Raw genomic sequence first — 12,179 nt, 5'->3', positions numbered from 1 at the left:
TGTTTGGGAAGTTAAAGAATTCCAAACACAATTCCTGAAAGTTGGGAGGAATTAAAATGTAAATAATAAGATTTAAGGATATTCTTCTTAAACCCATAATTTATTCATAATAGAACATAAACGAAAAAACATTTCAGATATTTAAACTGAGAAGATGAAGCGCATTGGCTAATTTTGGTTTTGAGGGCAGCAACATGTTTCTAAAAGTCTGCACACGTTTGAAATCTTCACATTTCTGTGCTCAGGAACACTTTTATACATTTTTTTTGTGAACCTCTGTTCTGTGTATTTTTTAATACCCAGTCACATGACTGCGCTGCTGAAAAATGTTCCTCCAGCTGCTTTTTAACCTTTTTCTCTTTGACGTTTTGCTGTCATCAAATTTGAAATGAGCTTTACATTTGATGTTTTCCTTTCTGTTATGAATGAAATTCAGGTTTATTTTGTTTTTATTTACGTGTTTTATTACTGGCAAGACAGTTATGGAGAGCACACTTTTAAATCTTTGCTATGGCGGTCCAAATCCACGGAGGCCGGTGAACATGTGAGGCTATAAAATTTAAAAAAGGCTCCCGATGATGGACGTGGGCTGTGATCAGTGCATCAGCTGCACAATCTTAAAATCTGAGGAGGTGAAGAATTGCTGAAGGCTTCTGGTCATCCTCAGGTTTGAATGATAACAGAAGGATAACAGGAACACGTTGTCATTAAATAATGTGTGACACATACAGCCTGACTGGGTTACATTTTTAACCACAGGTGATTATTAAAGGAGACGAGAGGGAACCTCAGATTACTGGAGCAGGGCTCGCTCCTCTGACGGACGTGTCACAGTTATTTAAATCTTATTATCTCGCGCTGCACCGAGTGCTGCCTGTCAGGTCTGTGGGACATTTTCATGTATTTCAAATATTATTTTAAAGTGATAAAAACGAATGCAAATGAAAGCTGTGACTTCAATGATGCAGTAAAAACTGCACTTCCTGGATTTTGAAGAATGCAGTCCTTGTATTTATTTCACTGTTCTGCTGACCGTCTTATAATTAACATGTAAGCAGAGCCAGGTGTCGAGAGCTTCTTAACATTCACATTTATTTCCGGGTTTAGTTATACAGGCTGTATCACAGCAGAGATGCACTAGAGACAAGAAAAAGAAACGGTCCAGGGACACCACAGTCAGCTGCAGCACGGCTTACCGTCATGCATCATCCAGTCTCAGCTGGAAACCGTTCATTTAAGACCCGTCCACGGCCTCCGTGCCAGACTAGCTTAGAACCATCCACGCCCAGGTTGCTGTGGCTAAGCTAATTTAGCACGATAACCAGAACCCAGCAGCGTCGGTGACGCCGGTTTCCGTGCGAGTCACCACAGCTTGACGTCGGTGAGCTCCAGGTCTCCCATGATCTCCAGCTGGTCGATGCTGCTCAGGTCCTGCACCCGGTGTCTGAACTCGAACAGGTGCGAGCCGTTCACCGCCAGCTTGAACCGATGTGGCTGACAGAGGAGAAGGATCTGAGGAAGAAATTTAAAATAGAGTCTCTGAAGAAGCAGAAGGCCTTCAAAAGCGTTGAGAAGCTGCAGGTGGTCCTTACCTCAAAGTATTCTCCTGAGGAGAATGGAAAGAAGGGCAGCTCCCGCTCCTCCTGACCCCAGGACTCACCGAGGTACGAGTTCCTGATGAACACGCCGGACTTCATGCGGGGGTTCAGGTGGAGAGCGATGTTCTCCGTCCGGCTGTTCCGGAGGTTCACTGTAAAACTGGAGCAACGTATGAGCGTGCATCACTGTGAGATGGTCAGTCCTGGATAACTCGCACACAGATTCATATACGTGTCTGAATGTTTACCTGTGAGGATACATGCTGACCTGCCCTTTGATTGTGATGTGCTGTCCTGGGCTCAGGCCTTTGAGGATGCTGCCTTTGTAAGGGAGGCTCTGAAACAGCAGTGAAACCTAAGCGTCTGATAAGAGTTTGGACATGTGATCGAGTTTTAGCAGTTTAAAGGTAAAAACTCACCAGGTCCCCTGATTCCGAGAATATTGCCTGAGAGGGAGAAAACGCACATTTAGACACGAGCGGGAAAAAACCTGAAATATGAGAACGACATGTACTCACTGAGTTTGGGATGTAGCCGATAGCGTGCACCCTGACTTTCCCACAGATGGAGAAGGTGTCAACCCTGTTCAGAGGAATTCTGTGCTTGTATTCCAGCAGGTGAGCTCCATTTACCGCCACCTGCAGGTGAACAAGGAGCGTTATCTTTCGGTTCCACACGCAGGCTTACCTTCATCTCTACCAGCTCGGGCTCACAGACCTTGAAGGCGTCTTCATGCACCAGGATGATCGTCTCGAAGGGGGCGCCGCGCTTGTAGGGCAGCTGGTGAAGCGTCTCCTCTCTGCCCCAGCTCTCCTGCAGCAGGGAGTTGCACACCACACAGGGCGAGCCCTTGAAGCGAGGGCTGAAGTGGAGGGCGACGTCAGAGCGTGGTTTGGTGCTGCAGCCACTCGACAGGTCGATCTGAAACCTGCACAAAGTTTAACTGCCGATTAAATCATGTCGTGCATCAACGTTTAACTTAAACTCCACGTGGATGGTGGTGTGGATGTAACTCCATCCTTTTATTCTGAACCCAGTTGGCAGAACAGCTGAGCTGTCAGGTGTGATTTAAAAAACAGAGAGAGAGACTTTGAGTGGTCTGACTGTAGCAGAGCTGGGAGCGATGCATGATCACTGAAGAGAATAACAACCTCATTTATATCAGCCAAACTGATCCTGGACCTGTTCTCTGCAACTGGAACTGAATGTGCACAGATCAGCACATCCAGAGTAACTTCTCAGCGATCCCAGTAAACCCAGCAGGAGGCGGGTTTGCAGCATCTGACCAATCAGGTTTACTGACAGTGAAGTGGCTGAGTGTACAGATGAAGATAAAACTGACGAGTTAAACACAGACTGTGTTTAACTCATCACAGGGCCCCACAGCAGCATTTTTAATTTCTCTTTGATATTTGGGCTGATTGGGGCCCGATGAATGTAAAAACAAAGAATTACCAGATTTTTTTTTTACCTTATTTTTGTTTTTAAGAAAAATCAGAGCCACGTGAGAATATTCGTTTAAAATTCTGATAGAACAGTAGCAGCATAATGTCCTCGTAAGTGGATATCAGGCCCTCGTAGAGCAAAATTGAGTATTTTGGTCTAAGTAATCCAAAATGTGATGTCCACATATGTGGACGCAGGTCCTAGGAGGTTAAAGGAACATTTAGATGTGAGTGAGACATTTGATTGAGCCGCAGTGTCGGAGCTGTTTAAGGAAAGAAGAAATGTAAATAAATCAGAAATTAAGTTTCTATAGTTCTCACTGATGCTCATGACATAAAGACTTTGGATGCTAAAAACTTTCAGACCCTGTGAGGGTCCAGGAACAGCGGCACTTTTCTGATTGGCCAGCAGACGATGATTTCAAACCTGCTGATCTCTAATCTAGAAACAGAACTGAGCAGATTGGGTCTCCAGCATGACTGAGAAGTGAACAGCTCTGTGAGAGGCTCCGGAGTTTTGGGGTCCTTGCTGCTACATCGTACCTAAACAGGACACACAACCCCACACGCACACTGTACACACCAAAATAATATCACATATCAATAACCAGTAACCTCAACATCGTTTCACCTTTTGATCAGAACCACGGACAGCACCTGCAGTCAGAGACGTTTGTGCTACAAACTCGCAGCAGAACAGATTTAAGTTTCGTTTTATCAGCGAACATAAAACAGCTGTAACATCTGGAAACAACAAACCACAGGAGGCTTCGCTGTGTGTGGAAACACTATTTCAATAAAAACAAACTATTCACCATCACTTCCTCTTTTCAGCGTCACTCGTTTGCTTCACATGTAACGCTGCTGCTTTCACCAAAATATGAATTACTGAATATTTCACGTCAGCAGGTTCTCGAGCATTTCCCCTCTGTGACAGAGCAGCATCGGTAACATGTGACAGCACACCTGCACAGATACAAACTACCCTGAAATATAAAAATCATCTCAATCAGCAGCAGCTAGAACATTAAAGTTATACAAAGCTCAATAATTATGGTTCAATAATATAATCTATATGATTGTGAAAGGTGCCACAGTTTATAATAAGCACTTTAAATATCCTTTGATTATACAACGTGTGAAACTATTAAGTATAAATAATTTTTCAAATCAACACAAAATTAAGTTTTTGAATCTGCAGCAAAACCCAGAAACCAAACATGACAGGTGAGGGGCAGCCAATCAGAACAAAGGGGGCTTGTTTCAGGCAGGATGGACTGAGATGCTGCACTTAGTCCCAGAATAATATACAGAAGGATTATTGTGAACTTTAAATCAAGCAAAGCAGGTATGGAAGAGTTCAGTAATACAGTAAATATCACACACACCTGAAAACAGCGTCATGGGTCAACTTTCATTCTCTTTTAGCTGAAAATGTTTGCAGGGGAGATTTTTTCTTTGTTGGTTTTCCTGCATGAACAGAACAAACTGCTGCTGTTTGATTTGAATCTTACCTGTCAGCATCGGGGGGGACGGTGCCCTGGACGATGATGATCTCCCCGGGGTGCAGGCCACCAGGTATGGGTCCAGTGTATGGGATCACCTGCAGAGCGGACATGGAAACCTCAGAGAGCCTCGTGTCTTCATTCGAGTGTGGTCAGATAGACAGATGTGGACAGGTGTGTGGGCTGATGTGCGGACAGCGCTAGAAACTGCATGCGTGCAGACAGCAGAGCATGCAGCCATCAGAGGGCTGATGGAGATGATGATAATAATAATCCGCTTACCGGATTCAGAACCGTGTGTTTGGCGTTAGCCACGGACATCGGGCCTCTCGTGTCGGACTGCGGCCTGCAGCTGTGCGGAAAAACGGCAGTCTGCGCAATGCGCGCCAAACGGGAGCGGGCTGGAGCTCTCCTGCGCTACACGGGGATGGAGGCAGTGGGCATCTTCTCTCCATCAGCCATTAACAGCTCGCGCATGCGCAAAACCCTACCATGTGATCGGCACCCGATCAACAACAACACGGATGAAGCCCACCCACGTGACCGTGAGAGCGTCACGTGAACCTGCAGGAAGTACATGACGTCAGTCATAATCTATCTGAAATACCTGAGAACACAACCCACGTGATCTCCGGTGTTTTAATTAAATATCAGGATTCATTTAAAGGATTTAAAGAGTCTAATTAATTAATTGAACACCTGGTCCACACCTGCAGGCAAAACGAGCAGCGGGAAGTATTTGAAACAACAATAATAATAATAATGATCTAATAGTAATCTGATGATGATGATGATGACGATGACAGCCGGGATGTTCGGGCTTGTGGACAAGAGATATTTTATTTTGTATTCTTATGGTGACAATTTATAATCAGAACTATCATTGATCAATCATTCATCATTGTCGAATCGGTTGACAGAATAATCTCTGAATTATATCTATGGTAATCTGAGCAAAATATTAATGCATGCATATTATCATCACTTTAATTAGTCTATTGTTGTTCTCTATCATTCTTTCTATCTGCTTAAGCTGTTGCAAATGGTATCCATATCATTGTATTCACACCTCTCGAAGCTGTGGGTCCAGTAGGGCCTTCTACATTCACTTACACACATATTCAGGCCTACACCAACATGCACATAGAGAGTCATGGAAAACACGCACGTTCACACCCGCACGTATTAAGAACAGGGAGGTCGTCTCAGGACAGTCCCTCGGTTGGACACACAGTCTCACAAAATTGCACAACATATCACACACTTGTTTGTCTCTAAAGTAGCCTCGGATGTCTATATAAGGAGAACTTTTGAACTGTTATCATTTCCAGTAAGATCTAACTGTGATGTCATCAGGGTAATATAAGGATGGGGAGCGGTCTGCTCGAGGAAGATTGTAAGATTGTTGTTGCAAGTTTCTTCCCACACTCTGCGCAAGTGTGTAAATAAAGATCACTATTTTTGGCACCTACCTGGATTCAGTCTGCTTACTTCTCTTACCCAAATCGAACAAGTTTCAACAGGCTCCACAAAGTCTTCAAACCAAATATTAAAACGATCCGACTCGTTGTGTGTTTGAGTGAACATTAGTACAACAAACCTTCGTTAATAATTTTATAACTTTTGTTAGTTTAAAAAATATTAACGTGAAGCTTAAACGTCTCGTGTTTTTAAACTAAACAAGATTTCAGCGTTTTTATTCTTTCTGTATGAAGCTGCTGGTTCGTCCCGAAGACATGTGGAAGCAAAACTACGGAATCCCGGCAGGATCATGCATGAAGCATTAACACGTTTGCAGCAGTTACAGCAAGTGACCGTTAGAGGGCGCCGTTTATTCATGATAGGTCAATATAATATAATATAAGATAAGATAAGATAAGATAAGATAAGATTGGACGATTGTGTGTCAAACACAAAGAAACATCATCCACCCGAGCAGCTTCTCAGGCGTCTAAGGCCAAAACAATATCATTCATAATATTTGTGATGAAATCAACGAGAGATCAAATTGAAAACACAATCAAGAGCCATCAGTGAAGCTCTCATCTCAGTCTTCAAGGAGACGGTGAAGCTGATGAAAAGATAACAGAGCTGCAGAATAAATGAATGAGTTCCTCAGGCTCTGTTGAGACCATCGAAGAGGAGTGGAGGAGATCTGGTCCCTCAGGCCAATCGCAGCACCTCAGCTGCGCTGGACGTGGCACATCGTCAGGAGAAACCACGACCTGTGATCACAGGATTCATCTCTTCTCCCCACACAGAGCTTAGTATGGAACAATAAGGACGTCTGATATAAACACCAGGTTCTCCTTGATCACATGTGGTTTGGTGACGGAGATGTGACGGTGGGTCAGATGTTTAATCAAAAGGATTTTCTGTCTCATGCAGAGGAGTTCACACCGTATCTCCTCCTGTCAGGTGTTTCTTATTTAAAGACACACAGTCATCACTCATCATGTCCTACTGAACCAAACCAGCCTACACTTTATTAATGAGCTCAAACAGCACTGAGAAGACCCAACCTGGTCAAATCAACACAATATGTTCATGACACCCTGGCATCAACATATGAGACTTTTGTTAAATTACATCCAACTTTTTTTGCCATGCTGTGTTTTGGAGGATAGAAAAATCTGTCTCCGAAGCCACCAGGCTCCTGACAGGTGGAAGGCTCATCCTGATTGGACAAAGCAGACATCCTTCATGGAGATGAACTCACGCAGGTGCCAACGACTCAGACGGATAGAAGCATGCAGACATAAATTTCATCACGTGCAATAAATAACTCCAAAAAATGTACTTCCAGTACAATTTGTTGTACTTTTCGGTTTGTTTGGTTGTTCTGGATCATCATTGGTTAAATATGTGGTTACAAATAAAAACAACATTAGGTGTTAAACATGATCCCGGTTGACTTGAGAAGCGACATCTGCGACATCCCGTGAACGCAGCAGATAGGGGTGTGTCGAGGCGTGGGGGCTATAAAAGGTGGGCTGTGAGCCTCCGCGGTCAATCACCTTTCCTCCCCCCAGCAGAGCACAGCCGACATGAAGACGCTGCGTGTGGTCGTCCTCGCACCGCTGCTGCTTCTCCTCCAGCTCAGCTCACAGGTGAGTTACGTTTTTGTCCAAGTGTCGTGTTCGTGCTGAGGAGTTGCATTACGTTAAGAAGCTTTAAATGTCGCGTGGAGGAGTAGGAGATGCTGCGGGACAAACTTTTTGTCAAATGTTAAATTTAAACACGAGACTCTGATCAAAGGTGGAGGTGAACTCTAAAGGCCTCTCAGCCTCCCCACGGTGCGCAGCCGCACTTCCTCAGCTTCATGGCATCTCTTGTGTTGCAGATGGCCCGGGGGCAGGTGTCCACGGCGTCCCCGGCGTCCACGATCAAGTCCTCCACGGTCAGCCCGTCCACGGCGTCCACGATCAAGTCCTCCACGGTCAGCCCGTCCACGGCGTCCACGATCAAGTCCTCCACGGTCAGCCCTTCCACGGCGTCCACAGTCAAGTCCTCCACGGTGAAGGCGGTCTCTGCCACGGCGTCCACACTTTCCACTGTGAAGACTGCGACCTCTCCAAGAAGCAGGCCTCCGACAGGGACCGGCTCCCGGGGACCCGCCGCCTGCACTCCGCTGCTGGCTCTGTTGGCTCTCCTCCACAGCTGGTCCGGATGACTAGATCCGGATCGGCCTGGACTCCGTGGAAACTTTAGGTCTTCCTAAAGGAGATTTAATAAAAAACTGTTTCCTCCTGAACTCTGAGAACAGGAGTGACTCATGGAGGTGCTCCTGTTTCCGGTGTCTCTGACTATGAAGTTTGTCTAAATGCTGTAAAACCTTTGGGACTGAAAGGCTGTGCTTTGATGTCAACTGAATAAAACTAAAATCTAAGACCACGTGACTGTTTCCTTCCTGTGCGGGAGAAGTGAAGCTGCATGAGTGAGCTCAGAGCCCCGATGGTCTGACCCGCTGTGGATCAGTCACACCAGGTCTGATTATCAGGCTCCTTCAGCCTCTTAATCTGGTTTCAGGTATTTTAAATTGGCACCGTAACCCTGAAGAGAAAATCTGAGCTTCCTGTAGTAATGGTACTCTCAACACAGGGCACACCTGCTGCTTCACATGTGGTGAACTTGGGTTTAAGCTTCCAGATTCGGAAGTTTCTGTGTGTACATGCAGAAAGGTTTTAATTTGGAACTCAAATTTACAGCTAATGTAAAACTGCTTCGGGACTGAGACGTGACTGTGTCCATCTTATATACAGTGTATTCTATAGTGCACTTTTGCACGCACCATGGCTCAGTTCTTTTCTGAGGGGCCTAAAGTGTCTAAAGAAAATCTACCCAAACCTTGACCAACATGTGCTGCTGGTATAAGAAAGGATGGATTGGTGCTCACATGTTTACACCAAAGTCTGACTCTACTGTCCAAAATCAAAGGATCCAGCCTCTGTTTCCTGTTCTAAGTGGTGGGAGCGGCACTCCAACCGTGTCTCATGTCTCCCTGTGAGTCACACAAGCTCACTCTGCTGCTCATCAATAACAGCTCATAGCTCCACAGACATGCTGGAGGCAGAGATCCCTCCCTGCACAGATACTTTCTAAATTATTAACAACCTTTTGTTTATTCAGATTTACACATCAGACCTGTTAATATTGGAAACTACAACAGAAACAGGCCGAGTGAGAAGAGGATGTTTATGCAAAGTGATGAAGACGTGAGCGAGGTGTGTGGGTCTGTGAGGATGATGTAATCTTCCTCAAAATAAAACTGCGTATTTCCTTTACTGTTTGAGACGGGTGCTAGTTTCCTCTTTCTCTCAGGCTGTTCACCTGACAGTGCTGCATTAAAACCTCCATAATTCACTCTTTAATTTTCTAACTATGATGCAGAGCTGAGTAGCCTGTTAGTGTTTCTTTATTTCTGCACAATGGACTGAAATTTGGTACAAACATGTCCCTCCAGCCACCTCGATTCCTCTCAGCCAGTTAAACGCCTGAATCACTTCTAACAGTTCGGACTCCGGTCGACACGGCCTGCAGGTATGCACGGCCCACCTTATCTCACAAAACACTTTCTGCAGGTTATTGTGTACAAGCTGCATGCAGGGCACTTTTTTAGTAACGGGAGTCTTACTGGCTTGCAGGTAAACAATCCATATTGATGAGGTAACCTCCAGCTGGCCGTTGCACTGTGAGGTTAAATCAGCAGGCTGGAGGACGGGTTTCCTGCTCGCTGCCCAGCAAACAGGTCCCCACAGACTCGTGCACCAAAACATCCAGCAGAAATCAGTGTGTTCACAGTCTTTACAGCTGTTTGGCTGATGACATGTTAATGATGTCAAAATAACGTTTCCTCAATAGAACAATGAGACATGATCAATATAAAGTCAATAGAAGTCATTCCTTTCCAGCTTTGACTGACAGGCCAATGACAATGAGAATAGTGCGGTGCTCATCCAATCATGTGGCTGGGATGGAGTTAAAGTTTAACACACACACACACACACACTCACACACTCCAGAGCAGCGTTTGTGAGTCAGCCAGTGGCCGCTAGACGTCACCATATATACATCAGCGGTAAATTCAAAGCCTATAAAAGCCTGACCTGCGCCTCCCGTTCATTCACTGTTCCTCCACCCGACAGAGAAAACGAGCCTCCATCACCTCCAGCATGAAGACGCTGAGCATCGTTTCCCTTGCAGTTCTGCTGCTGGCTCTCCGTCTCAGCTCTCAGGTCAGTTTCACCATTGCATCTTTTTAATAAAAACATCTTTCAGCACCTTTTCTTTTAAAGATGCGGCGGAAACCTTTGTAGTAACGCAGTTTGTTTGCGCCTAATTCAATTAGGAGCTTTAAGGCTTATGTTGAGGAGCATCCGAGACTGAAGGAGAAACTCCAAACTTCCACAAACTCCGAGTTTAGTGCTGTGGAAATAAAGTTGGGCAGAAATAAAGACCGGCGGGTTTTTCGTGCCCCCGGGCCTGATGAGTAAAACAACGTGTTTAAATGTGGAATGAGTAACATTTATCGTGGGAGCGCAAAGAATCCCGAGTGAAAGATTCCTTACACCAGATTTGAGGGTAGAAGTAAACGTGAGGGGAAATTCTGTTTTTGTGGAATTTTGATGAAATAATTAAAATGAAGATTTTGCTCGCGTGGTGTTTAAAGTTTTCTCGGGATCAGGAGTTTGTCGTGACCCTCCGTGATCGCAGTTCGCTTTTGTGTGTTTCAGAGGGCCGAGGCAAACAGCACCGCCATCCCCAGCACCAACACCTGCACCACCAGCTCCACCTCCATCTCCACCAGTGAACCCACTAAGAGTGGCTGCGGGGGTCCCGCCCTCTCCACACTGCTGCTGTCCCCGCTGCTGCTCGCGGCTCTTCTGTTTCACGCCTGAGCGAGCGGCCACGGCACAGCCGTCACGCGTGGACTGGAGACGCATCTTTAGTTTTATTCCAGATTCAATGTATTTTTTCTTCTTTTTTTTCTGTGAAGTGAAATCGTTTTCAGTGTTGATGGGAAATGTTTTGAAAGGAGCGCGCGCCGCCCCGATTGGCTGTCTTTACGCACCTGTGAAGAGGACAATCCGTTTCAAGTGATTGTGCACGAACGAGTTTTGTACTTTAGACCAGATTTCTCGAATTTTATAAAAAGAATAAAACTGTAAATTTTAAGAACACGTGAATGAGCTGTTGTTTTTTCCCCCGTGGAGCGTCACAGTATGTGAAGTATAGATGCTACTGGAAGAGGTTGAGCAGGTGAACTGAGAACACTGATAATCAGGTTTGGTGTCCGTGTCAGCCGCACAGATTATCAGGCTCAGCTTAATCTGGTTTCGGGTGACTGTAAATAAACGTGCGGCTGATAGAATCGAAAAGCAGCTATTTTAAAGCGTGCTCTGCTCTAGATGTGTAATTATGCACATTTACGCAGCTTCTTGCATTTATTCTTTTGCATAGAACAGTTGGTTGTACAGTAGAGGTGTGATGGTCAAACATCCCGCTTGAATAAAACTTATTTTTAATTTGAACCTCATCACAAAAGCTGAATCGCTTTTTACGTTCAGCTTGTTTAACCTTTGCAGACTTGCTGAAAGTACCAGTATGAAAACTATGAAGTGAATTCTAACATGTAGACGCATCTCCAGGAGCGTTTTGGCCCATCTGACACAAAACTGCAGTAACTCGGCCTGGATGTGTTAAAAGCACGGATCACTTTTAAAAGTGGAGCGGAATGTAAAATTATACCAACTTTCTTTATATTATATTTTCAGTATGAGCTCAGAGATCCAAGAGATGAAATAATATTTGCAAAGTGAATCTGTGATAACTTGGAGGGAAAGAACTCAAAAGGGAGACACTCAGAGGAAGAAGAGGGAAAATACGAGGAGCTGAAGTCAGAATCAGTAAACAAGCTCAAACACAAACAGATGAAAAGGAAGTGAAAACTGGAAACAGTAGGAAAGATTGACAAACTGAGGAAGACTATCTAGTAAAGTAGGGGAGACCGGGGATAGTTGTAACACTTCCAATTTCTCCAATCAGGGCTAAGTTTCAAATGATGTGACTCATCCTGTGCACGCCCAACTCAGTTCTGCTATCACGTGTGAAAAATCAGCACATTTTGTCAA

At 45.0% G+C, this 12,179-nt stretch overlaps 2 protein-coding genes and 1 long non-coding RNA gene across 4 annotated transcripts; 2 read left to right on the top strand and 1 right to left on the bottom strand.

The window, feature by feature from the left end:
* Positions 1 to 1,067: 1,067 nt before the first annotated feature.
* On the bottom strand, positions 1,068 to 5,086 carry lgals8b (galectin 8b). 2 transcript variants are annotated; one of them, XM_084915795.1, is made up of 8 exons: positions 4,831 to 5,078; positions 4,558 to 4,646; positions 2,316 to 2,526; positions 2,117 to 2,236; positions 2,018 to 2,044; positions 1,847 to 1,935; positions 1,593 to 1,758; positions 1,068 to 1,512 (listed from the first exon to the last, which is right to left on the bottom strand). In XM_084915795.1, the coding sequence occupies exons 1-8, from the start codon at positions 4,867 to 4,869 to the stop codon at positions 1,363 to 1,365; spliced, it is 891 nt and encodes a 296-aa protein (XP_084771921.1). In that variant the 5' UTR covers positions 4,870 to 5,078; the 3' UTR covers positions 1,068 to 1,362. The 2 variants fall into 2 exon arrangements, with proteins under 2 accessions (XP_084771921.1, XP_084771920.1); XM_084915794.1 differs by having other exon boundaries at positions 2,018 to 2,236; positions 4,831 to 5,086.
* A 2,282-nt stretch (positions 5,087 to 7,368) lies between these two features.
* Positions 7,369 to 8,674, top strand: LOC146365445 (uncharacterized). The gene is made up of 2 exons (XM_084915796.1): positions 7,369 to 7,658; positions 7,892 to 8,674. The coding sequence occupies exons 1-2, from the start codon at positions 7,596 to 7,598 to the stop codon at positions 8,219 to 8,221; spliced, it is 393 nt and encodes a 130-aa protein (XP_084771922.1). The 5' UTR covers positions 7,369 to 7,595; the 3' UTR covers positions 8,222 to 8,674.
* A 1,515-nt stretch (positions 8,675 to 10,189) lies between these two features.
* On the top strand, positions 10,190 to 11,175 carry LOC146365444 (uncharacterized). The gene is made up of 2 exons (XR_014798538.1): positions 10,190 to 10,283; positions 10,782 to 11,175. It is a non-coding gene; the product is annotated as an uncharacterized LOC146365444 (long non-coding RNA).
* The last annotated feature ends 1,004 nt before the right edge of the window (positions 11,176 to 12,179 follow it).

The sequence above is a fragment of the Perissodus microlepis genome, chromosome 19 (genome assembly GCF_051167445.1).
Source record: "Perissodus microlepis isolate ML-2025 ecotype Zambia chromosome 19, ASM5116744v1, whole genome shotgun sequence".
Classification (NCBI taxonomy): domain Eukaryota; kingdom Metazoa; phylum Chordata; class Actinopteri; order Cichliformes; family Cichlidae; genus Perissodus; species Perissodus microlepis.
The sequence above is the reverse complement of the archived record's forward strand: the minus strand, read 5'-3'. Positions and strand labels throughout refer to the sequence as shown.

Excerpts from the sequence above, each read along its gene's own strand:
- LOC146365445 (XM_084915796.1), top strand. The coding sequence starts at position 7,596 with ATGAAGACGCTGCGTGTGGTCGTCCTCGCACCGCTGCTGCTTCTCCTC. Across the intron at positions 7,659-7,891 it reads TCCTCCAGCTCAGCTCACAG|ATGGCCCGGGGGCAGGTGTC; the intron begins GTGAGTTACGTT and ends CTTGTGTTGCAG.
- lgals8b (XM_084915794.1), bottom strand. The coding sequence starts at position 4,869 with ATGTCCGTGGCTAACGCCAAACACACGGTTCTGAATCCG. Across the intron at positions 2,237-2,315 it reads TGCATGAAGACGCCTTCAAG|GTGGCGGTAAATGGAGCTCA; the intron begins GTCTGTGAGCCC and ends GTTCACCTGCAG. Across the intron at positions 1,936-2,017 it reads TCTCGGAATCAGGGGACCTG|AGCCTCCCTTACAAAGGCAG; the intron begins GTGAGTTTTTAC and ends CTGCTGTTTCAG.